This window comes from Pelophylax lessonae (assembly GCF_965119305.1).
Source record: "Pelophylax lessonae genome assembly, chromosome: 6".
In the NCBI taxonomy this organism is placed as follows: Eukaryota; Metazoa; Chordata; class Amphibia; order Anura; family Ranidae; genus Pelophylax; species Pelophylax lessonae.
This window is the reverse complement of record NC_138773.1, coordinates 63,144,608-63,169,920: the sequence shown is the minus strand read 5'-3', so window position 1 is coordinate 63,169,920 and position 25,313 is coordinate 63,144,608. Positions and strand designations below refer to the sequence as shown.

The 25,313-nt window shown below is 45.8% G+C and overlaps 1 protein-coding gene across 1 annotated transcript in view; it reads left to right on the top strand.

Moving 5' to 3' along the window:
* RAB26 (RAB26, member RAS oncogene family) overlaps positions 1-25,313 on the top strand; it is a 509,349-nt gene that overhangs the window by 348,079 nt on the left and 135,957 nt on the right. The window contains exons 3-4 of the mRNA XM_082261275.1: positions 13,054-13,095; positions 22,499-22,565. Coding sequence (XP_082117401.1) covers positions 13,054-13,095; positions 22,499-22,565 — 109 coding nt within the window. The remainder of the gene's footprint in view (positions 1-13,053; positions 13,096-22,498; positions 22,566-25,313) is intronic.

Below are 25,313 nucleotides of genomic sequence, written 5' to 3'. Positions count from 1 at the left end.
CAACAGTGGGGCACTATTCCTCCTACTGACACCAACAGTGGGGCACTATTCCTTCCACTGACACCAACAGTGGGACACTATTCCTTCCACTGACACCAACAGTGGGGCACTATTCCTCCTACTGACACAAACAGTTGGGCACTATTCCTCTCACTGACACCAACAGTGGGGCACTATTCCTCCTACTGACACCAACAGTGGGGCACTATTCCTTCCACTGACACCAACAGTGGGGCACTATTCCTTCCACTGACACCAACAGTGGGGCACTATTCCTCCTACTGACACCAACAGTGGGGCACTATTCCTCCTACTGACACCAACAGTGGGGCACTATTCCTTCCACTGACACCAACAGTGGGGCACTATTCCTCCTACTGACACCAACAGTGGGGCACTATTCCTCCTACTGACACCAACAGTGGGGCACTATTCCTCCTACTGACACCAACAGTGGGGCACTATTCCTCCTACTGACACCAACAGTGGGGCACTATTCCTCCTACTGACACCAACAGTGGGGCACTATTCCTCCTACTGACACCAACAGTGGGGCACTATTCCTCCTACTGACACCAACAGTGGGGCACTATTCCTCCTACTGCCACCAGCAGTGGGGCACTATTCCTTCCACTGACACCAATGATGGGGCATTGTTTTGCTCCCATTGAAGCTGGGACATTTTCTTCTCACGTTGGCCACAGCTCGGTTCTCTCAAAGTCTGAAGGGCAGTAAACTGGCCCTTTGTTTAGAATGTTTGGAGAAAAACACTGGGAACTTGAGACCAGTTCTAACACTCCAACCTCCCTGGCTTGTATACAGACAGTCCATGTTTTAACCACTTAAGCCCCGGAAGATTTTACCCCCTTCCTGACCAGGGCCTATTTTGGGATTCGGCACTGCATGACTTTAAGGGACAATTGCGCGGTCGTGCCGTTGACCACAAGTTGACATAGAAAGACAGATTAAAGTGCTACATGCTCTTGTTCCCCAGGGCACCAGAGGACCAAAGAAATAAGACTTAAGCAAGGGGTGGTGACAAAGCCCCTTTAGCATCTCTGGTAGAGAACAAGGATTTGTCAGTGGTGTATTTTGTTACGTTTTGTTATATATTGTACCAGCAACATGTTAAACAATCTCAGATTTTGGTTATAGATTAGTGTTTATGCCATTAAAGGAGGGTCCACTAACCCAAAATGAAGTAAAGGTTGTCATTTATCCAGATCATGATACATTTTTAGTAGTGGTTAGAGTTTTTCAGTAATCTTGGAGAAGTTCTGTAACTTGCACTTCTTGGACAGGCTATGAAACATCTTCAACATTACAGCACAAGTCCAGATTAATGCGATTTACTACTGCTAAATACATTCACCCAAAAGTGATAATTTAGTGAAGTGACCCTCCTGGTTTCTTATATGTCTTGAATACTTTGAGAGTGAGATCTCATTGCCATAATTCCTGACTCTGGCTGCTGTCCACCAGGCAGGACTTTTCAGCACTTCCAGCTCCTCCTGTTTCATTATTCACAATATAAAATTAATAGATAATCAATGCATAGTGGGGGCCCCTTTTAATGGCTACACGAGAACCATGAACACAAGCACAAAGATCTCACCAACAAAACCTATGAGAGAAATAAGAAATGAGCAGATGGCTTACATTTTGGGTGGATTGTCATTTGTATCTGTTTCGGCATCTGCCTGTTGGTGGGATTGCATTCTAGCTTTTCCACTCAGTGATACATTGTAACACAGAGAAAAGAGAAAACATTGAGGGATGAGGGAGACATTTCAGTCATTGAGCCTTTCTTAACCTTTTTAGCCCAGAGGAACCCATAAAATATTTTTTTAGGTCTAAGGAAACCCTAAATAAAACCAATTCATTTGCGTTCAATGGGAAAAAAATGCTCTTTACACTGGTGGGTCAGTAGGAAGAATGCCCCATACAGACAACTAAAAATGTTATTGATATGCTGCTGGCTTTGCCAAGTGGTGATGGCCTTGGAACTAAGCAGGCATCACCAAATGGGAGGTCAATGGGCCACAGCTCAAGGAACCCATAGCAACCTATGGAAGGACCCTTGGGTTCCATGGAACTTTATCTGAGAAATGGGCAGTCTATGATGATAAGTGAGTTGGGTAGGCTGTGGCAGAGTAATGCCTCGTACACATGCAACGATTATCGGCCGACCGATCGTCCGACTTTTGTCCAGAGTGTTGTTGTGTTGGTTGGAATGTGCCTAGACTGCACACGAATTTTCTCAGCCAACAACAACCAACTTCAGAAGTGATGTCATGTGCTGGTTTACTTTCCGTATGTTTTTTCTTCTCTGAGCATGCCCAGTCTTGCTCATCAGATTTTTGTCTGCCGAAATCTGTACTGACTGACGGAAAATTGGCCATTGTGTTGACGGCCAACAAAAATTTTATAGCCTGCACACCAGATTTTTTTCGGCCCAAAAGTCGTAGTCGGTTGTCGGAAGCATCATACTAACAAGCCGAAAATCGGACGTTGGCCGAACATTCACGGCCAACTATCGACGCGTGTGTACTGGGCTTTAGTTTACATAAGCCTGTTCATTGTAATTTCATCATTGTGTATGTGCAGTTTAGGGAAATGCAATATAATTCAGTGTAGAAAATTGTAAAAAACTATCGTGTCTTTTCTCTACGTCTTCTGTATTTGTACCCGGCATTAAATTTATACTCCGCATCAGATAAAATTACACATTACAATTCTGTAATAAGCTTGTCACAATACAACAAAAATTCAGAGCACATGGCCCACAATGCAGCAAAGAGGGATTGGCTAAAAACACTTTGTTGCAATTTTTTTCTGATTTATTTGAATACAGAATGAATGCTCCGGCAATTGGAGAGTATTAAGGATGCTTTTCAGCTGTGTGTGCAACTTTTTTTTTTTTTTTATGAGTATCATTTACTTCTGCAGCTTTACAGCTGCACCTACATTATTTTCAGGTCACAGAAATCCATTAAAGGTCCTATCTGTCTTCTAGACTACGCAAGTATTGCAAATTATGTTCACATTGGTTGCATTACTTGCAGATATTGATGATATTACTTAAAAATGTACCTGAACTAATGATCGGTGGCTTTTAGAGGTCAAACCGTCTTGCAGAATTTTTCAATTTGCTGCCACCTTTTATTTAGAGGAGACTGTTTCCTCTTTGTCATAAGTGATCATCCTGGTGGAGAAGTAGAAAATATGACACTCAAGAAGTCTTCCTTTATTCTAGAGAAAAGAAGCCAATAATTATATGATTTAGAATAGACTGTTCTGATCAAAGGGATTGTCCTGGGGGTATGTCGTCTCCGGGGGATATAGACAGTTTGGCTTTGATAATACGTTTTGTGCCACAATACTTTTGCTGAATGTGGCCTTTCCTCAGACGTGATAAATGAGCCAATATATTGGAAAATGCAGTACACACATCCTTCCCTCAGAACAGCTGTGACCAAGAAGAAATCGGGACCAAAGCCCAATTCTTGAGTGTCTGAGTAATAGCAGCATTTTTCTGGTAACTAATGCATGTTTTTTTAATGCTCTGGAAACCGTTACAAATAATTTAGTGTTACTTAAAGGCAAATTCATGCTTTAACGTCTATAAATTCTGCCCTGTAACCCAAACCAAATGTGTGGCTTTAGGTGGGCAGGATAAGCTCTATTGTATGTCAGATCTGTGTACATCCAGAGCCGGATCATCCAGTACGCAAACAAAATAAAACACCTCCTGAGCATAAGTCTGGTGGTCTAACACCAGATCTTCTGAATATCTAAATCACTGTTGCATGGGGGAGCAGGGGGAGCTGAGTCTCAGCTGTAGGAAGAATAGGGTTAGCTAAGCTTCTGATTCACTTTTGTAGGGTGAGCTGAGCTCCGAGTCACTGTTTGGGGTGAATAGGGTGAGCTGAGCTGCTTAGTCACTGTTGTGGGGATCAGAAATAGCTGAACTTCTCAGTCACTTCTGGGAGGTAGGAGCACAGTAAGCTTCTGAGGAAACCACTTGAGCGACTAAAATGCATTTGCCATGAACATTGGTAAGAAATTGATCCACAGTACCTGCAGCTATGGAGGTCAGTGAGAGCCTGTTTTAATGCCTATTTACTACATGTGAAAAATATGTAAATACCTGTCTGTATCCTGGTCAAAGATTCATGCTGAAATTATGTCAATGCACCTTTGGAATGTGAGAGAGAGAGAGCCAAGCGCCGATCTAAGTGTAGCACAGCAGTACTTTATTCACACACAATTAAAATGGTACTCACAAGAGATCCATAAAAGCAGGCATCTATAAAAGCAGTGAGGGGAAGGTCTCTGGTGTCACATCCGAGGTGGTAGATCCGGTCGGGCGGTAGCGCTTTGATGAGGGAGGACAACCGATGGCCTCATGTCGGAGGCGGGGGACGTGCAACTCCTCTGTGGTGGCAATGCAGCGTGGGTCCGCCGGTCGGATGGCTGTGACGTCACTTCCGGAGACAGCAGGGGGTTCGAACGGCGACGCGTTGCGGAGCTCCGCTCCTTCTTCAGGCCGTACAGGGGCCATTTTGGATGTGGTATTTATGCCCATAGTCCAGGGCAACAAGTACAGTGGCTCGGGTGGGACAGATTTAGGAAAGGCAAACCAGCAATGGAATTTGCATACTAAACAAGAGTGGTGGAGGTTGAAGAGGGGAGGAGGAGGAGTTTGGATGTGTGGGAAGGGGAGGGGGAGGATGGAAGGGGAGGGGGAAAGGGAGGGGGAAAGGGAGGGGGGGGGGAAATGTGCTGACTGAACTGGATGTTTTGTAATGGGGCCAATAACGGTGTAACAACACAGGCTGAAGATATAGTATGGAGAGTAATGTGCATTAATGAAAACGCCCCATGAGAGCGCACGTGTGTGGACATCTGCAATAAGGACAATTGATATGAATCGGTATAATAGATAAATAAATGTGTGAAGGGTGTAGTAAGGGAATGTTTGTACTTGGGAAATGTTTGTACTTGTTCAGCATGATTGATCGATGGATTCCAAATGGTATTGTGGAATATATGGTCCTACGCATGAGGGCAACAAATGGGGGGCAGGGGGGGGGAAGAAGAAAAGGAAGTGGGGGGGGAGAAAGAGAGTGTGTGCGTGTGCGCATGCATGCAGGCATATCTATACATGCACATTGCACAGGTCCTGGTACATGGTCAGAAGTCAGCCACGACTGCTCACAAACCTGTGTGTTTACGTGTCTGCACACGCACGCCCACGAGTATGCGTGTATGCGCTTATGCATAAACGCACACACCCACACACACGCACGCACATCCATATGGAATTGTTGTGCCAGTGTGTGGGCGGGTGACATGTAGAAGAAGGTCATGCTCTAAATCGAATGGTGGTAAGGAGACTATGTGGGTCAGGTCAACTTATATATGGGTACTTACTTTGAAGTTGGCTTGGTATGGAGAAGCATATGTCAGGAGGGTTCAAAAGACTCTGGAAGACGGAAGGAAGAACCTGGGCAGAAAATGATCATATTAGTATACCACAAGAATAATTACTAACTTAGGGAGATGGGCTACAGCAGCACATTGATTTGGAATGTGACTGACCTAAAGTGTTCTTATACCCAGAGCTCCAACTTCATTTAGATCTTCCTTATTTCCCACATTGAAATATAAAATATATATTACATAAAAAAAATAAATGCTCCAAATATCTTTTACCACAGTCCATATACCGTGCTCATGTGACATTGGTAAATCCCTCCCCACAGCACTGTGAGATCTGGAGAAGAAGCAAAGAGGAATTCTCTGATGCAACTAGTAAGTGACACTCCAGGAAGTGTAAAGAGTCTTTCCATACCTGCACAACACTGATTGTCACTGTTGCAGTCAAGTGTTACAAAAAAAGTAAATATTTCTAATTTTAATAAAAAAAAATGATTTTGCATATAAAAAAATAATCTTTTGACTAATATTTATTAAATATATGTTGTTAATAAAATGGTGGGGGCTCTATGGAAGAGATGCTGCCAGTCACTTCGGGCAACATACCCCTCCAGCTTGGGGAAGGTGAGTCATGTGGAGCTGCTAGCTGGGAAAAGAAGACTCTACCAATCCTTCCTGCTAGAGCCAACCTGCTAGATCAACGACCTCCAAACTGCAGCCCAGGGGTCAGATGCGTCCCTTTGCTTGCCTTTATCTGGCCCTTGAGGCATTATTCCTCCCACTGACCCCAAAAATGGGACATGATTCCTCCTACTTACCACAATAATGGGGCACTATTCATCCCCCTGACCCCAACGATGGGGCACTATTCATCCCACTGACCACAGTGCGGCCCACCTAAAGTCTGAATGATAGGAAACTGGCCCATTGTTTAGAAAGTTTGGAGACCTCTGTGCTAGACATGGTGATGATCACACGGGGGAGTTGGGATGGGGAGGGAACAGAAAGAACATGTTAATATAAGTCCCCCCCCCCCCCCAAAGCTGATGAAAAGAGTCACATGGGGCAGCTTGCAGTGAGAAAAAAAAAGGAAGTGAGGGGCTTCTTCTGGGTACACTGGTGGAGCATGCTCACAAAGGTTGCCACCTCATCCCTTTAAAACAAAACACATATTAATTATACAGGTTCCGTGGCTGATTAAGGTTGTAATCAAGCTCACTTCGTGCCTTATCTGCATTAAATTAGCCTCAGAACCTGTGTAATGATTATGTGTTTTAGTTTTAAAGGGATGAGGTGGCAATCCTAGTGGCACTTCAGCTGCTATTAGGTTGCCACCGACAATCAGGAAGTGAGGAGGAATTTTAGGATTAACCAGGTATTTACAAATGTAGAAAACATGCATGATTGAAAGCATTTTCTAAAGGGTAGAAGGCCTAATTTTAGACTCCGTTATGCCGTGGGAATTAATGCAATTTTTGTTTCGATTGGTGTGAATTTAATATGATTTCTGAGGGCACTGGGCAAAACTGCAGATTAAATTCAACCCGCACCCGCTGTAAACTCACACAGGACCCTTTTTTTTTTAACAATGATACAAATCGCACTGCATCGATGTGAATGGCCTTCATAGAAAACAATGTATTTTCAGATGACATGCGAATCTAATAATTTTGGATCGCATCAGATTCGCATCAGTGTGAATCAGCCCTTAAAGATAAACACTCCAAAAAAAAAATGCTGAATTTAAAATGAGCAAAATTGCTGTCTTCATGTTATATATGTGCGACAGGTACACTTTAACATACTGAAAACTGGTTTGCTTGCTCATTCTTGCAAGAAATCAGTTCAGTAAATGCCTGGGAATGATAGGCTTGCCATTTAAGGTCACATTTAACGAGGTGCATATTAAAGTTAATTGGAAAATTAGCAATCCAACTTGCTGAAGATCCAGGCTTACTTGGGAATTAGCTTAATTACCTCTTAAGCTTGTATATTGTGCTTATTCTCCCAGGTTGAGTGTGACGGGCCAACCCCTGCAATTACATTTCATATACCGTGTAAATATTGTTTTTCAGTAAGTATACGTAATCAATTAGCCACTGTTCTCTGTTTCCTCTGGCTTGGATTTGATGGCACGCAGCAGTAAGATTTTACAGAATTTCTCTGTTAATTGGTTAAACGGGACCAAGGGGCATTCAGAGGTGAGCCGTCTATGGCCGTGCTAGACAGGGTGATGAGATAGACTGCCGTGATGGTTCAGCATCAGTAAACTTGTGCTATATATTTAGGGCAACAACTAAATAGATATGAATTTTTTAAATGAAATATGTAATTGATTAATCATAGCGATGTATGTGCAGTGATTTTTTTTTAAAAAGGACATGCGTTATACAACTGCACTCAATAAAAGTGGGGTATTAGGGAACACCTCTGTATTGACTAAGTATGTGAACACTTAAACCCCTACGCTGTGCTCAAGAAAAAAATTGCCCCTGCAGTGGGTCTCCCACTGCAAGGGTTAACTGCTCTTAAAGGGCCCATTCACACCAGAACGACAAGTTAGAATGTGCGTGTTTCCCACACCACACATGAATGCACTGCCAATGCCAGCCAAGCCACTACCATTCAGTTTGGTGTGGCGAGATTTGCACCTACAGTAATTTTTTGCATGTTCCCATGCCTTTTGCAGCCCATTAAAATGAATGGGCTGTCAAAACTAGGATGCTTGGAAACGTGCAAAAACACATGAGTTCTAAGTCTATAGGGTAAAGGGATAAGGAGTAAGGCTGGCCATACACTATACAATTTTCTTGTTCAACTTTCCTTTAGATTTACCAAAACCATGTAATATAGGGTCAAACCTAAACACTTTCAATTTGTATGCAGTCAGGCAGGCCCTTGCACTACATAGTTTAAGGTAAATCTAAAGGAAATTGAATAAGAAAATTGTATAGTGTATGGCCAGCCTAATACCTTATTCCTCACTCCCGTAGGCTCCCTCTATCAATGCTACTACTTTTGTAAGTCTCCTCCCTATGGCGCTCCCTAATTTATGTGCCACATACAGTGTAGGGTTAATAGCCTTGCATGGTATGTGATGACACCCACAGCCCAGGGTAAAAAGAGTAGGGGACGGCAATGGAGCCTGTGGAATGAGGAATAAGGTATCCTTGTACCCAGTGTTGGGTTTCAAATAATTCCCATAACTCCTTATCACCAATGGTAATTTGCAAAGACGAAGATTAAAATTCGGATGGAGGAACTACTGAGCGATACAGTGGACAGGAGATTGACGCTCCCGGAAGTGTCAGTTTCTCAGTAGACTTCAATGAAGTATTGTTTTTCAACGGAGCCATGTTTGCCAGCCTGATCAGCAGGATAGGTATTATAAAAGGTAGTATAAGTATTCCCCTTCTTGTTCTACAGGGTTTTATTTATTTTTTCAGGAGTCGATTTTCCATACAGGGTCACTTTAACCACTTCAATACCGGGCACATTTCCCCCTTCCCGCGCTGTTGCATTTTGAATGACAATTGCGCGGTCATGCAACACTGTACCTAAACCAAATTTATGTCATTTGTTTTCCACAAATAGAGCTTTCTTTTGGTGGTATTTGATCACCGCAAGGTTTTTCTTTTTTGCTAAACAAATAAAAAAAGACCGAAAATTTTGAAAAAAAAAAGTTTTTTTGTTTATGTCACTGATGAGCACTGATGAGGCCGCACTGACAGGCACTGATGGGGTGGCACTAATATGTGGCACTGATAGGCAGCACTGATATGCTGCACTGATGGGCACTGATAGGTAGCACTGATATGCAGCATTGGTGGGCACTGATAGGCGACACGGATAGGCGGCATTGATGAGCACTGATAGGCGACACTGATGGGCACTGATAGGCGGCACTGATGAGTGGCACTGGTGGGCAATGGGCACTGGTGGGCGGCACTGATGGGGAGGGCACCTGCGGGCAGCACTGATGGGGAGGGCACTGGTGGGCTCCCTGAGCCCTGATTGCCATCCCTGGTGGCCATGGTGGGCATCCCTGGGGTCATGGGTGGGCATCCCTGGTGGTTGGTTCTAGTGGCACCCCCCCCCCCCCACCAAGGGTCTGCACTGGTAGTCAGTGCTCTGATTACCAGTGCAGACCCCAGTCAGGAGAGCCACAGATCGGCTCTCCTCTACTCGTGCCTGTCAGGCACAAACTGAGGAAATCTGATCAACGGCACTTCCTATTTACTATGTGACCAGCTGTAATTGGACACAGCTGGTCACATGGTAAAGAGCCTACATCAGTAGGCTCTTTACCGAGATCAGAGATGCGGCGAGTCGGAGTGACACGCCGCATCACCGATCGCTGGGGGCGCGCAGATCGCATTATCCTGCCGCCGTCCGGTCAGGATAATGTAACCACCTTCCCGCCATCATTTGCCTATAGGGCAGATGGGAAGTGGTTAAAGGGTGGTCTAGTTTGTTGTAAAAGGGAAAAATCCTTCTTATGCTAAAGCAGTCAGATCTCTGAATAACATGCTTGTACTATGTAGTTCTTATAAGTAGCCATTTATTTTGTGCTTTTCGAAACCAGAGCAAAGCAGGGAATAAATTCCATCTTTTCTCCTTGTAAAAGCACCTCACACAGTATAGTAAAACACATGCTAGGCACACAGGTAACCTCTTCCCTTTCATTAGTAACCTCTTCCCCCATCATTAGTACAGTGACAGTGCATATTTTTTAGCACTGATCACTGTATTAGTGTCACTGGTCCCCAGAAAGTGTCAAAAGTGTCAGAATGTCCACAATATTGCAGTCCATCTATAAGTTGCTGATTGCTGCCATTACTAGTAGAAATAAATAAATAAAAATATCCCATAGTTTACAGACGCTATAAAACTTTTGCTCAAACCAATCAATATACAGTTATTGGGATTTTTTATTTACCAAAAATATGTAGCAAAATACACTGTGGCCTAAATTCATGAAGACTTTTGATTTTTTACATTTTTTTAACGGATACGTTTTATGGCAGAAAGTAAAAAAAATATATATATATATATATATATAGTTTTTTTTTTTTTTAAATTGTACGTTTTTTTTGTTTATAGCGCAAAAAATAAAAAACACAGAGGTGATCAAATACCACCAAAAGAAAGTTCTATCTGTGGGAAAAAAAGGATATAAATGTTATTTGGGTACAGTGTTGCACGACCACGGAATTGTCAGTTAAAGTAACGCAGTGCCGTATCGCAAAAAATGGCCTGGTCATGAAGGGGGGTAAATCTTCCGAAGGGCAAGTGGTTAATGTAGCTTTTTATTCATTTATACCTGTTTTTAAATGCAAGCAGTGTAACTGAACTTGATTTGGTATCAGCTTGTGTTGCAATCCCTGTAGAGCTGAGCTGGGGGAGGGAGAAGCAACACAAGGAACTAATCAGCTTTCATGCAGTACATGGGATATGCTGATAGAAGGAAAGAGCAGAGTGACAGAGAGATGAGCTCATCAGTCTGCTGCTTCTTCTTCCACTCCTTCCCTTGTCCAGTCATAAAGTGGGGGTGGAGAAGAGTAATTGAAAAATGAAACCTCCTGCCAGAGGCGTAACTAGAACCTTCAGGGCCCCGGTGCAAGAGACCATGAAGGGCCCCCCCCGGACCCCCTGGCTGCCCCTTCCCTTCAAGCCCAGAGCTCTTCCCACTGATCCTGGGGCCCTTTATTACGGTCCCGCAGTGGGACCCTTTCACAAGTTCTGCAGTGGCCCCCCTTCCTGCCATCTTGGGGCCTCCCCAGGGTGGTGGAATGCCAGCGCCTGGTTGCAAGTATGACCTTTGCGATCCTTAAGTTTGCCCACTGGTGTCAGCAGTTTTTATTTTTTGGAATTTTAATTGTATTATTTTTTTATCATTTTATTTTATTTTTTTAAATGTCACTGACTATGACTCTGTCCATTCAGAAAAGGAAGGAGCTGGTAAATTACATATTTACCGTCCCCTTCCTGGTTCTCTATTGTGACACATCCCCTGCAGCAGCCGGCAGGAGAGGGGAGGGAGCACAGTGGGGGGACCAGGGGAGCACACAGGGGCCCAGAGACAGCAGAACACAAGTTACCTAGGAGGAGCGGCGGGGGCAGCATACAGAGGAACCAATCTCTTCCATTTTCCTCCTGCAGCTACAGGAGGAAAAATGAGGACAGTGATTTCTTTACATGCTGCCCCCACCTCCCCTCCTATCCAGGTGTACAGAGGAGCTGCACAGGCCCCCTGAATCATGGGGCCCGGTTGCAATTGCAACCCCTGCAACCCCTGTAGTTACGCCCCTGCCTCCTACCCTCCTAGATAGGGCTGTACTGTGTGGCAGAGCTGTGTAAATCTAACCACTGGATGGGCAGACATACAAATCTTTTGGCAGGAAAAATAGCTTCCTAATATTCATTTTATCTGTGTAATTAGCTGTTTTCCCAAAGTTCACCTTTAAATTCATTGACTTTAATCCTTCTCAGCCATTTAGCCATCTAGCACAGCTTGTATGTTGGGGACAACTTTTAAATATTGTATTCCACTACGGAGTTCTGTGTCATCGGCAAACAGACTGCGTATTGTTAATCCATAACTGTTCATATCATTTATAAACAATTGTAAATCATTAATCATGTTTTTTTCAATGCAGTTTTTAAGATGGTTTTCTGTCCTTTTTTTTTAATTGAATTTTCTAAATAAACAGATTCTAATTTACATATTAGATGTTTATGCCGGAATCTGAATCCTCTTCATTTATTATAGTTGTGCAGGCTTTTTGTTTTGCAAAATACTTTATTCTTCATTTTGTTTAAATTATTAAAATAATAAACAAGTTATACCTACCTGCTCTGTGTAATGATATTGCACAGACCAGCCCCAGTCCTCCTCTTCTAGGGTCTGGCGCTCCAGGCTCCTCATCTTTGGCGAGTGCCCCCATAGAAAGCCACTTTGCATGGGGGCACTTGTGCGGGCTCGCTCCCAAGCCTCCCCACCTGTGTCCACAGACCAGGCGGCTCAGCCCCGCCCGCTGCTTCCTTGTCACAGCATTTGATTGACAGCAGCGGGAGTGCTCCAGTTTTAGTAACTCTCCCCCATAGTGACAACACAGGACCATATTTGGGGGACAAGTAAACAGCGTTGTCACCCCACAACAGGAAGTGACTGAACTAAAATCTTTATGGTAGGATCACCAGGTATTGTTCCACGAAAGCAGCAAAAATCTAAATCTTGAAAACGCCTTTTGAAATTACATTACCATCTTAACGTTTATATGAGATTTTAATTATTGGTGTTATATCTGTTTTAATTGTGTGTTGTGCCAACACTTTAAAGAAAAGCAGTGATTTGTCTTAGCATTAGCTAACAAAGATGAAAAGCATCTAAATAAATATTGTTAATGTCTGTGTTCCAACACGTATGCATTATTGCCTTGTGTGCAATATAAATACACGGCTGAACATTATGTAAACGAGAAGATAATAAAACATAATATAAATGGTGAATATAATTCTCCTGCGGTAATTGAAATGCATGTAGAAGTTGCTCCAGCACACAGCGTTCTGAAAAGCTCACGGCTATTATGTTTTTGTCTTGTCTTTCAGAACAAAGTACTGAATGTGGATGGCGTAAAAGTCAAACTGCAGGTAAACACATTATGTTTTTCACGCAGTTATGTTCACTTTGCAGAGCATGTTGGCTTAGTACAAAGAAAGGCAGTTAAAGTCAATAGTACAATAAATCATGCAGTGTATATATGCATTGTATACAGGAGAGAAAGCATAAAATGGTGATATCATATACTGAACTGATTATATCTTTATACCCTTCCTTCCCTGGCCAAACGCCCATCTATACTGAACAAAATTATAAACGCAACACTTGTTTTTGCCCCCATTTTTCATGAGCTGAACTCAAAGATCTTAGAAAACTGGGATTCAACTGTGTAGAGAACACCTCTCCAGTGCCAGACGCCATCAAATGTGAGCATTTGCCCACTGAAGTCGGTTACGACGATTAACTGCAGTCAGGTGGAGACCCCGATGAGGACGAGGAGCATGCAGATGAGCTTCCCTGAGACAGTTTCTGACAGTTTGTGCAGAAATTCTTTGGTTATGTAAGCCGATTGTTGCAGCAGCTGTCCGGGTGGCTGGTCTCAGACGATCTTTGAGGTGAAGATGCTGAATGTGGAGATCCTGGGTTGGTGTGGTTACACGTGGTCTGCTGTTGTGAGGTCGGTTGGATGTAGTGCCAAATTCTCTGAAACGCCTTTGGAGACGGCTTATGGTAGAGAAATGAACATTCAATTCATGGGCAACAGCTCTTGTGAACATTCCTGCAGTCAGCATGCCGATTGCACGCTCCCTCAAAACTTGCGACATCTGTGGCATTGTGCTGTGTGATAAAACTGCACATTTTAGAGTGGCGTTTTATTGTGGTCAGCCTAAGGCACACCTGTGCAATAATCATGCTAATCAGCATGTTGATATGCCACACCTGTGAGGTGCATGGATTATCTTGGCAAAGGAGAAGTGCTCACTAACACAGATTTAGACAGATTTGTGAACAATATTTGAGAGAAATAGGTCTTTGTATACTTAGAAAAAGTCTTTGATCTTTGTGTTCAGCTCCTGTAAATGGGGGCAAAAACAAACGTGTTGCGTTTATAGTTTTGTTCAGTGTATTACCGCAACTATCTGACTAGCAAAGGTGTCACATTAAGGCCTCGTTCACATGAGCATACTACAGCATTTTCTCATGTAGGGATCTTGTTTACCGGCACTGGTGTTCCCTGCTTCCCTGTGTAGGCAACCCTATTCATGTCAGTTGGGACTCAGTCCTGAACGCAGATAATGTGTGCTCTGGGCTGTGCACCTGTATGGCTGTCAAATTGGGAGCAGCCACTGTGTCCCAATGGACATGAATAGGGGTGCACGGAACACCTGTGTGGGTAAACACGACCCTTGCACAGATGTACGCTGTAGTACGCCCATGTAAACGAGGCCCAATAAGGCCAGATTCATACCCACACATACCATGCCAAGGCACAAACTGTAACCATACAAAAGAAACACAGGGCACACTGACCTAGTGTATTATCCTAAGACAAATAGTTTATTGGGTAAAAAAGTGGTAAGTATTATACTCACAAGATTGGCTGTTGTAAAAAGCACATCCATGGTACAACAACTCATAAGTCAGAAATTTGAGGTCCAATGGGCTGACACGTTTCGAGGGTTAACCTCTTCTTCAGAGCCACATAAAACTACTGCTAACACCTGTGACAGGAGTCACTTTGGGCATGGGGGTTGTGGACCCCAAATTCCTTTAAAGAGGTTGGGAGGCACTATGTCCAGCCTTGTGTGGCTTTCTTATGTTTAAGTCACCCTGCATCTGTTATGGATGCAGGGTGACCAGGAGGGTGGTGAACACTGACACTATGGTTTGGACTACTACAAATGGGACAGTCATATTCAAGAATAATGTCTCCCTTGTAATATGAAGATTTTTGTTCCCATTTGCCATGAGCTCTCTGAACAGGAAGTCAACTCCTAATATGGTCATTACAGGAAGTTCTGAGGAGACAGGCTGTCTGAGGTGGATCTCCATTCAGCTATTGTCAGGTGTGCTAATGACCTCACCTGTTGTCTGCTAAGGGATGTATTGGCACTCAGAGTAATGTGTATTGAGGGCTCGTTAGGGAACCATTGTTCTGTGTCTGACTATTGTGTACATTGATTGCCCCCTGGGGCTTCTGTCACCTTGCATTGGTCAAAGCTATCTGACTAATCACTGCTGACTCATTTTCAAGCCCTCATTTGCATAGCTAAAAGAGGACCTGAATGGGAACTGCAGGTACTTTGAAATTGACCAATGGGAAAGCGGTTGTTGGGGGAAGGATGTTCAAAATTCTGTATAAAAGTGTGCTGTGTTCTTCCAATAAAGGTTGTTCCTGTTTTACCCTCAACTCGGAGCTTTGTCTCGTTCTTGGGGGGATTCACTGTATGCTGTTGGAGACTGATTGCTAGGAGTGTAAGCTGATGTATGCTTTTCCTGTTCGTCTGCTAGCAGCTATTCGTGAGGTTCCAGGTTGGAGTGCTATTTTGTATCCAGTTCGGGAGTTTGGTGTCTTGCACGTAGCTGTGCCTGTAGCTCTGGAAGGGGAAGATCTCCTAAACGGTTTTAACCCTTTTTACGCAGAGGTCCGTAACAATTGGTGGCAAGCGGCGGGATCGTTCCTACAGCCAGAAAGATAGCTATAGGAGACACCATTGCTCTGGATTTTACAATTAAGGGCAATGCATGTCCCAGTACAATGACCCTGACAGCACCAGCATGGAACCAGCAGTGGAGTTCGATGAGGGTGCCATGGATGACCGAGATGCAGTCCGTAAAGGCATCTGGTACCAGGCACTGGGCATTGTGGAGTACCAGCAGGGTGAGAGACTCCCCAAGGAAGACCAGCGGTTGCAGAAGCGAGTAGCCCTGCGGATGCCCTTCCTGGGGGAGCAGCCCCGGGAGGAATGGGTTAAAGAATTGGAGCTCCGGGTATGGCAGGAGATGTGGCTGGAGGATGCCTACCAGGCGCTGTGGTGGTATGTTGCACAGTACCTGCCCTGGACAGCCGAGCATGACAAGCCAGAGGGGGAGGAGTTTGATGGTCCTGGCTTGTTATGGGAGTCTTTTTCAGAGCTGGAATTTGGGAGCCCTACACAAGCTCGGTTCAGTGATCTCTTGGAGTGGAGGGAGAGCAGGTATGACTGGGACTACGCTCACGAAATTGAGCAAGACCTGGTCCACCTGGTGACCCGGGAGATGGAGCTAGAACAGGGCTACCAGCAGCTGTTCCAATACAGTGAGAAGGCTCAGCAGGAGAGCAGCAGGACAGACCCAGAGCCAGACCCATTCAGAGGGGACGAGATGGTACAGTTTTACTGGGAAGAACCCCAGGTAGCCAGTGGAGATGGGACCAAGGTCTCTCCACCGGTCCTGCAGGGAATTGGGAGCCCAGTCTCCATTCCCCAGCGGCAGTGTAAAGTGCAGGGAGAGGAGAGCAGTGTCCTCCCTCCCCAGCGGCAGGCTGAGTTACAGGGGGCAGAGGTAGTTGTTCCTGCCCCCCAGCAGCAGAGTTATATGCCGGGAAGGCAGTGTGAAGTACAGGGAGAGGAGAGCAGTGTCCTCCCTCCCCAGCGGCAGCGTGATTTTTTGGGAATTGGGAGCCCAGTCTTCATTCCCCAGCGGCAGTGTGATGTGCCGGGAATTGGGAGCCCAGTCTCCATTCCCCAGCGGGAGATGCAGCAGGGAATTGGGAGTCCAGTCTCCATCCCACAGCGGCAGGGTATCCTACAGGGAATAGAGAGCCCAGTCTCCTTTCCCCAGCAGCAGGACTCTGTGTTGGGAGGAGAGACAGTCGGTCTCCCTCCGCAAAGGCTGGAAGTATATTTGGGAGAGGAGCTTGTTACCCCCTCTCCCCATTGGCAGAGTGATATCCAGGGAATTGGGAGTGCAGTCTCCATCCCTCAGCGGCAGATTGAGTTACAGGGGGCAGACACAGTTGGTCCTGTCCCCCAGCGGCAGATTGAGCTATTGGGAATTGGGAGCCCAGTCTCCATCCCACAGCAGCAGCTTAACGTACCAGGGGGAGACAGTAAGCCCCCCAACAGTGCAGATGGGACCGTGGTCTCTGCACTCACAGCACAGGGGGTAGGGACAGTCGGTCCTGACCCCCAGCAACAGGGCTGTTTAGCCAAGGGGAAGACAGTCGGTCTTCCCCCACAGCAGCATGGTGGTGTATCTAAAGGGGAGACAGGCGGTCTCCCCCTCCAACAACCCGTCTCCAACCAGGCTACTTCTGTGGTAGCGCTGGCACCAGGGCAGAATACCGCTGGTCTCTGCCCACTCAGCAACCCACCAAGGCAGTCTGCCAGTCTCCCACACAGCCAAGGTGAGGCACCTGGACATGGACAAATTTCTCTTCTACCCAGGTGTAGAAACCAGTTCCTTTGGGTGGGCTGTACTGCTGTTTCTGTTTTGTGGGTGGGCTGCTGGACTAACAAGGGCACTGACCGGCAAAGAAGGTCAGATACCCTGTTAGTCTGTTTGGAAAAGGGGAGAAATGTGACAGGAGTCACTTTGGGCATGGGGGTTGTGGACCCCAAATTCCTTTAAAGAGGTTGGGAGGCACTATGTCCAGCCTTGTGTGGCTTTCTTATGTTTAAGTCACCCTGCATCTGTTATGGATGCAGGGTGACCAGGAGGGTGGTGAACACTGACACTATGGTTTGGACTACTACAAATGGGACAGTCATATTCAAGAATAATTTCTCCCTTGTAATATGAAGATTTTTGTTCCCATTTGCCATGAGCTCTCTGAACAGGAAGTCAACTCCTAATATGGTCATTACAGGAAGTTCTGAGGAGACGGGCTGTCTGAGGTGGCTCTCCATTCAGCTATTGTCAGGTGTGCTAATGACCTCACCTGTTGTCTGCTAAGGGATGTATTGACACTCAGAGTAATGTGTATTGAGGGCTCGTTAGGGAACCATTGTTCTGTGTCTGACTATTGTGTACATTGATTGCCCCCTGGGGCTTCTGTCTCCTTGCATTGGTCAAAGCTATCTGACCAATCACTGCTGACTCATTTTCAAGCCCTCATTTGCATGGCTAAAAGAGGACCTGAATGGGAACTGCAGGTACTTTGAAATTGACCAATGGGAAAGCGGTTGTTGGGGGAAGGATGTTCAAAATTCTGTATAAAAGTGTGCTGTGTTCTTCCAATAAAGGTTGTTCCTGTTTTACCCTCAACTCGGAGCTTTGTCTCGTTCTTGGGGGGATTCACTGTATGCTGTTGGAGACTGATTGCTAGGAGTGTAAGCTGATGTATGCTTTTCCTGTTCGTCTGCTAGCAGCTATTCGTGAGGTTCCAGGTTGGAGTGCTATTTTGTATCCAGTTCGGGAGTTTGGTGTCTTGCACGTAGCTGTGCCTGTAGCTCTGGAAGGGGAAGATCTCCTAAATGGTTTTAACCCTTTTTACGCAGAGGTCTGTAACAATTGGTGGCAAGTGGCGGGATCGTTCCTACAGCCAGAAAGATAGCTACAGGAGACACCATTGCTCTGGATTTTACAATTAAGGGCAACGCATGTCCCAGTACAATGACCCTGACAGCACCAGCATGGAACCAGCAGTGGAGTTCGATGAGGGTGCCATGGATGACCGAGATGCAGTCCGTAAAGGCATCTGGTACCAGGCACTGGGCATTGTGGAGTACCAGCAGGGTGAGAGACTCCCCAAGGAAGACCAGCGGTTGCAGAAGCGAGTAGCCCTGCGGATGCCCTTCCTGGGGGAGCAGCCCCGGGAGGAATGGGTTAAAGAATTGGAGCTCCGGGTATGGCAGGAGATGTGGCTGGAGGATGCCTACCAGGCGCTGTGGTGGTATGTTGCACAGTACCTGCCCTGGACAGCCGAGCATAACAAGCCAGAGGGGGAGGAGTTTGATGGTCCTGGCTTGTTATGGGAGTCTTTTTCAGAGCTGGAATTTGGGAGCCCTACACAAGCCCGGTTCAGTGATCTCTTGGAGTGGAGGGAGAGCAGGTATGACTGGGACTACGCTCACGAAATTGAGCAAGACCTGGTCCACCTGGTGACCCGGGAGATGGAGCTAGAACAGGGCTACCAGCAGCTGTTCCAATACAGTGAGAAGGCTCAGCAGGAGAGCAGCAGGACAGACCCAGAGCCAGACCCATTCAGAGGGGACGAGATGGTACAGTTTTACTGGGAAGAACCCCAGGTAGCCAGTGGAGATGGGACCAAGGTCTCTCCACCGGTCCTGCAGGGAATTGGGAGCCCAGTCTCCATTCCCCAGCGGCAGTGTAAAGTGCAGGGAGAGGAGAGCAGTGTCCTCCCTCCCCAGCGGCAGGCTGAGTTACAGGGGGCAGAGGTAGTTGTTCCTGCCCCCCAGCAGCAGAGTTATATGCCGGGAAGGCAGTGTGAAGTACAGGGAGAGGAGAGCAGTGTCCTCCCTCCCCAGCGGCAGCGTGATTTTTTGGGAATTGGGAGCCCAGTCTCCATTCCCCAGCGGCAGTGTGATTTTCCCGGGAATTGGGAGCCCAGTCTCCATTCCCCAGCGGGAGATGCAGCAGGGAATTGGGAGTCCAGTCTCCATCCCACAGCGGCAGAGTATCCTACAGGGAATAGAGAGCCCAGTCTCCTTTCCCCAGCAGCAGGACTCTGTGTTGGGAGGAGAGACAGTCGGTCTCCCTCCGCAAAGGCTGGAAGTATATTTGGGAGAGGAGCTTGTTACCCCCTCTCCCCATTGGCAGAGTGATATCCAGGGAATTGGGAGTGCAGTCTCCATCCCTCAGCGGCAGATTGAGTTACAGGGGGCAGACACAGTTGGTCCTGTCCCCCAGCGGCAGATTGAGCTATTGGGAATTGGGAGCCCAGTCTCCATCCCACAGCAGCAGCTTAACATACCAGGGGGAGACAGTAAGCCCCCCAACAGTGCAGATGGGACCGTGGTCTCTGCACTCACAGCACAGGGGGTAGGGACAGTCGGTCCTGACCCCCAGCAACAGGGCTGTTTAGCCAAGGGGAAGACAGTCGGTCTTCCCCCACAGCAGCATGGTGGTGTATCTAAAGGGGAGACAGGCGGTCTCCCCCTCCAACAACCCGTCTCCAACCAGGCTACTTCTGTGGTAGCGCTGGCACCAGGGCAGAATACCGCTGGTCTCTGCCCACTCAGCAACCCACCAAGGCAGTCTGCCAGTCTCCCACACAGCCAAGGTGAGGCACCTGGACATGGACAAATTTCTCTTCTACCCAGGTGTAGAAACCAGTTCTTTTGGGTGGGCTGTACTGCTGTTTCTGTTTTGTGGGTGGGCTGCTGGACTAACAAGGGCACTGACCGGCAGAAGGTCAGATACCCTGTTAGTCTGTTTGGAAAAGGGGAGAAATGTGACAGGAGTCACTTTGGGCATGGGGGTTGTGGACCCCAAATTCCTTTAAAGAGGTTGGGAGGCACTATGTCCAGCCTTGTGTGGCTTTCTTATGTTTAAGTCACCCTGCATCTGTTATGGATGCAGGGTGACCAGGAGGGTGGTGAACACTGACACTATGGTTTGGACTACTACAAATGGGACAGTCATATTTAAGAATAATTTCTCCCTTGTAATATGAAGATTTTTGTTCCCATTTGCCATGAGCTCTCTGAACAGGAAGTCAACTCCTAATATGGTCATTACAGGAAGTTCTGAGGAGACGGGCTGTCTGAGGTGGCTCTCCATTCAGCTATTGTCAGGTGTGCTAATGACCTCACCTGTTGTCTGCTAAGGGATGTATTGACACTCAGAGTAATGTGTATTGAGGGCTCGTTAGGGAACCATTGTTCTGTGTCTGACTATTGTGTACATTGATTGCCCCCTGGGGCTTCTGTCTCCTTGCATTGGTCAAAGCTATCTGACCAATCACTGCTGACTCATTTTCAAGCCCTCATTTGCATGGCTAAAAGAGGACCTGAATGGGAACTGCAGGTACTTTGAAATTGACCAATGGGAAAGCGGTTGTTGGGGGAAGGATGTTCAAAATTCTGTATAAAAGTGTGCTGTGTTCTTCCAATAAAGGTTGTTCCTGTTTTACCCTCAACTCGGAGCTTTGTCTCGTTCTTGGGGGGATTCACTGTATGCTGTTGGAGACTGATTGCTAGGAGTGTAAGCTGATGTATGCTTTTCCTGTTCGTCTGCTAGCAGCTATTCGTGAGGTTCCAGGTTGGAGTGCTATTTTGTATCCAGTTCGGGAGTTTGGTGTCTTGCACATAGCTGTGGCTGTAGCTCTGGAAGGGGAAGATCTCCTAAACGGTTTTAACCCTTTTTACGCAGAGGTCCGTAACAACACCCCTCTTATATATAGCACAAGGACAGGAAAAAAATCCTAAACCTGGGTGTCACCACCCCGCTCACTGGGCGGGATGACTTTTTGTAACAACAACTGGTGGACATTGACATAGCAAATCATAATATGTTACCATGCACTACTAAAAAGATCATATCCATCATCATAAGATCCAAATAAAATCAGTGTATAACTACTATAAGGCAGTCCTTAACTGGTTAAGCCACAGCCTTCATTGGCTATACCAGCATTTTTCAACCTTTTTTCAGCTGCGGCCTACTTTAAAAGTATGCAAAATCTCGGGGGACCACAGACTAAAAGGATCAGTGGGGAAACCCGAGCCTAGGATGATGAAATTAAGTTTACACCTTCACATTAGAAGTCCTACCATCCCGTTAGAGTACTCCCATCACATCAGAGTCTCTCATTCATAACAGAGTCCCCACTAAACACGAGAATCCTCCCATTATCAGATTATCTTCATCAAATAAGAGTCCCCCCATTAGAGAGCCCCCCAATCACACAGCTCCCCAATTGCAGAGCTCCCAATTACCTGGTCCACCCCATCACAGAGCCCACATCAGGCAGACTTGCGTTCTTTCCAGAATGCTGGGGGCTGACCTGCATGCTTCGTGCCCTTAGTCAGTGGCATGCTTTGCCATGATCAGGGTAGGCTTCTAAGACCATAGCAACAAATTATGCTGTGTTTCCTGACATTAGCGTGTCATTGGTTGTTATGGGGCTGGTAGTTGCTCTGCCAGCACCATGGCAAATAATGACACTGATACAAGGCAAACTGGGTCCCATGTTCATGGCACCCCAGTGAAACCCAAAGGGCACTCAAAGGTGCTGCAGCACCCTGGTTTAGAAAGACTGGGCTATACCCAACATATAGCTAAAATAGCTAGTTTGTAAGGTGCACCAAAGCTCCTATCAATTTACCAGCATCCACTTACATAGCCAAGAAGTACAGTCTGCAGTATAGTCTGTAGCAGCCAATTGATTTTCAGCTGTTGTTATTCTTATATTTATTTATTTTTTTAAATGAAGAAAAGTGTCTTAATTGTTACTTTGAGGCTGCATAGACAGTTTTATATTTCAGAAGCTTTTATAAAAGAACCTTAAAATCACCAATGTTCTGCTCTTCTCCTTTTTCTCTTTAGATCTGGGACACAGCAGGACAGGAGAGATTCCGCAGTGTCACTCATGCATACTACAGAGATGCACACGGTAAATGCTACAAACTAATTTGGAGTGGGGCAGCATAGTAGCTTAGAGGTCAGCATTACTGCCTTGCAGTACTGGGTTCCTTGGTTTAAATCAAACTTTGCGTGGAGTTTGCATGTTCTCCCTGGGTGCTCCAGTTTCCTTCTTCATTCCAAAGACATGCTGGTAGGTCAGTTGGCTTCTCTCCAAATTTGTCCAAGATAGGGATCTTAGATTGTAAGCTCCTTTAGGGCAGGGACTGGAATGAATGTGTAATATTTATATAAATTGTTGGTGCTGAATAAATACCTCTAATTAATAAATAATTGGGGCTTTGATTTCCGTACATAATGGCACTCGTCAGTCTATAGTAACATTTCAGATGTTTGCTTTCTCAATTTTAGGCTAAAAGTCAAGTTTAAAAGTGTTTTCCTATAGACAAAACAATGATCTGGCTCGCTAATGATTGTCTTTATATTTTGTATGTGACAGCATAGGCGCGTGTCGGTGTGCCTGGGCACACCCTAATCTCTGTCTCAAAAGTGAGACATCAGGGGTCTGTTTAGACCCCTGATATTTCACCAAAGCCTCAAATAATATTGTAAAAAATAATAAAAATAAAAAGAACTACTGACACCGTCCACTGCTCTGCTGGCACCTGTCTCTGCCCTACTGATACTGTGCATGTTTTAATACATTTTCTAATGCTTACATTTATTTATGTGTATATGTGTGTGTGTATATATATAAATATATATATATATATATATATATATATATATATATATATACACAGGATATATCTGTATACACTATATTTCCAAAAGTAGTGGGACACCTGCCACCTTATTGGCATCCCATTCTTAGTCCGCAGGGTGCAATATTGAGTTGGCCCACCCTTTTCAGCTATAACAGCTTCAACTCTTCTATCCACAATGTCGTTGTCAAGTTCCTCCATCCAAAATTCGCTCATCCATGTCTTTATGGACCTTGCTTTGCGTACTGGTCCAAATCATTTGGTGGAGGGGGGATTATGGTGTGGGGTTGTTTTTCAGGGATTGGGCTTGGCCCCTTAGTTCCAGTGAAGGGAACTCTGAAGGCGTCAGCATACCAAGACATTTTGGACAACTTCATGCTCCCAACTTTGTGGGAACAGTTTGGGGATGGCCTCTTCCTGTTCCAACATGGCTGCGCGCCAGTACACAAAGAAGGTCCATAAAAACATAAATGAGCGAGTAAAGGGTGGCGGAACTAGACTGGACTGCACAGAGTCCTGACCTTAACCTGATAGAACACCTTTTGGGATAAATTAGAGCGGTGACTGCAAGCCAGGCCTTCTCGTCTAACATCATTGCTGACCTCACAAATGCGCTACTGGAAGAATATTCAAACATTTCCATAGACACACTCCTAAACCTTGTGGACAGCCTTCCCAGAAGAATCAAACAAAAAGTGGTCCAGGGGCTAATCCTTTGGATAATTTCTTGAGGGGCCATGAAGCCAAATATAAGTAAAACCAATCAATACTGTTACACCCAGGCTGCCAAATCCCTGACACGGGATGATGTGCAAACTTTCAAAATTGTTGGAAGGGGGGATGGCGCACTGCGGTGTAAAAATTAGCCATACTGCATAAATAAAAATTACTGGCAAGAAAGTGTTGATGAAAAAATATCATGAAAGTTTTAATAGGTAGGAAAGGGAATTAAAATAACAGCCAAACCAGTCCTGGAGTCTCCGGTATCTCCCTGGGGTGCTATGGGAACCGTGCGTTTCATCCCCCACATCCGGCCAAGCGCTCCAGCGGAGTTCCGGCCATCACTTCCGGTGACGTCATCCAGGCGGCAGTTCTGGCGATTGCGGTGGATCCGGCTCCTAGTCTGTGTAGCGGCCGCACACAGTACCTACAAGGTCCTCTCCAGCCGCATTGACGTCCCCCTGCACCTCTGGGGTTTCACACCACCTCTCCCCTCCTGTTCACCATCTTTGGGTCTGGATCGTCCTGCTTCCCACAGCATGGGATTCCCACAGCACCCCAGGGAGATACCGGAGACTCCAGGACTAGTTTGGCTGTTATTTTAATTCCCTTTCCTACCTATTAAAACTTTCATGACATTTTTTCATCAACACTTTCTTGCCAGTAATTTTTATGTATGCAGTATGGCTAATTTTTACACCGCAGTGCGCCATCCCCCCTTCCAACAATTTTGACAGCCTTCCCAGAAGAGTTGAAGCTGTTATAGCTGCAAAGGGTGGGCCAACTCAATATTGAACGTTACGGAGTAAGACTGGGATGCCATTAAAGTTCATGTTTGTGTAAAGGGAGGCGTCCCAATACTTTTGGTAATATAGTATATATGAACACATGGTTGTCTGAGCTTTGGGGTTTACACCATAATAAAGTAGGTTGCGCACACTTTTGTGTGACAAGTACACTTTTAGAAACACTTTTGCCATGTATTAGCTGCACGAAAAAAGACTTTAAATACTCACCTGTCCGGCTGCCCGTGTCACCGTTCTCCGTGGGAGATTGCAGCCTGAAGAATCATCTGCATCCAACAGTTCTGATTGTGTTGAACGCTTGGTTACTTCCATTAGTTCCTGTGTTACTACTGTGTCCTGTATTGGTGAATGGGCCAGTGGGATAAACCATAGAGCTGAAGATGACCAGGCACCTGACACTGTCCGGGATATCGGATGCTGAAGGCTGTTTAGGCAGCGGTATTAAATACAGGGCAGAATGGTAGCACGGCTAGCAAGACAAGTGATTAT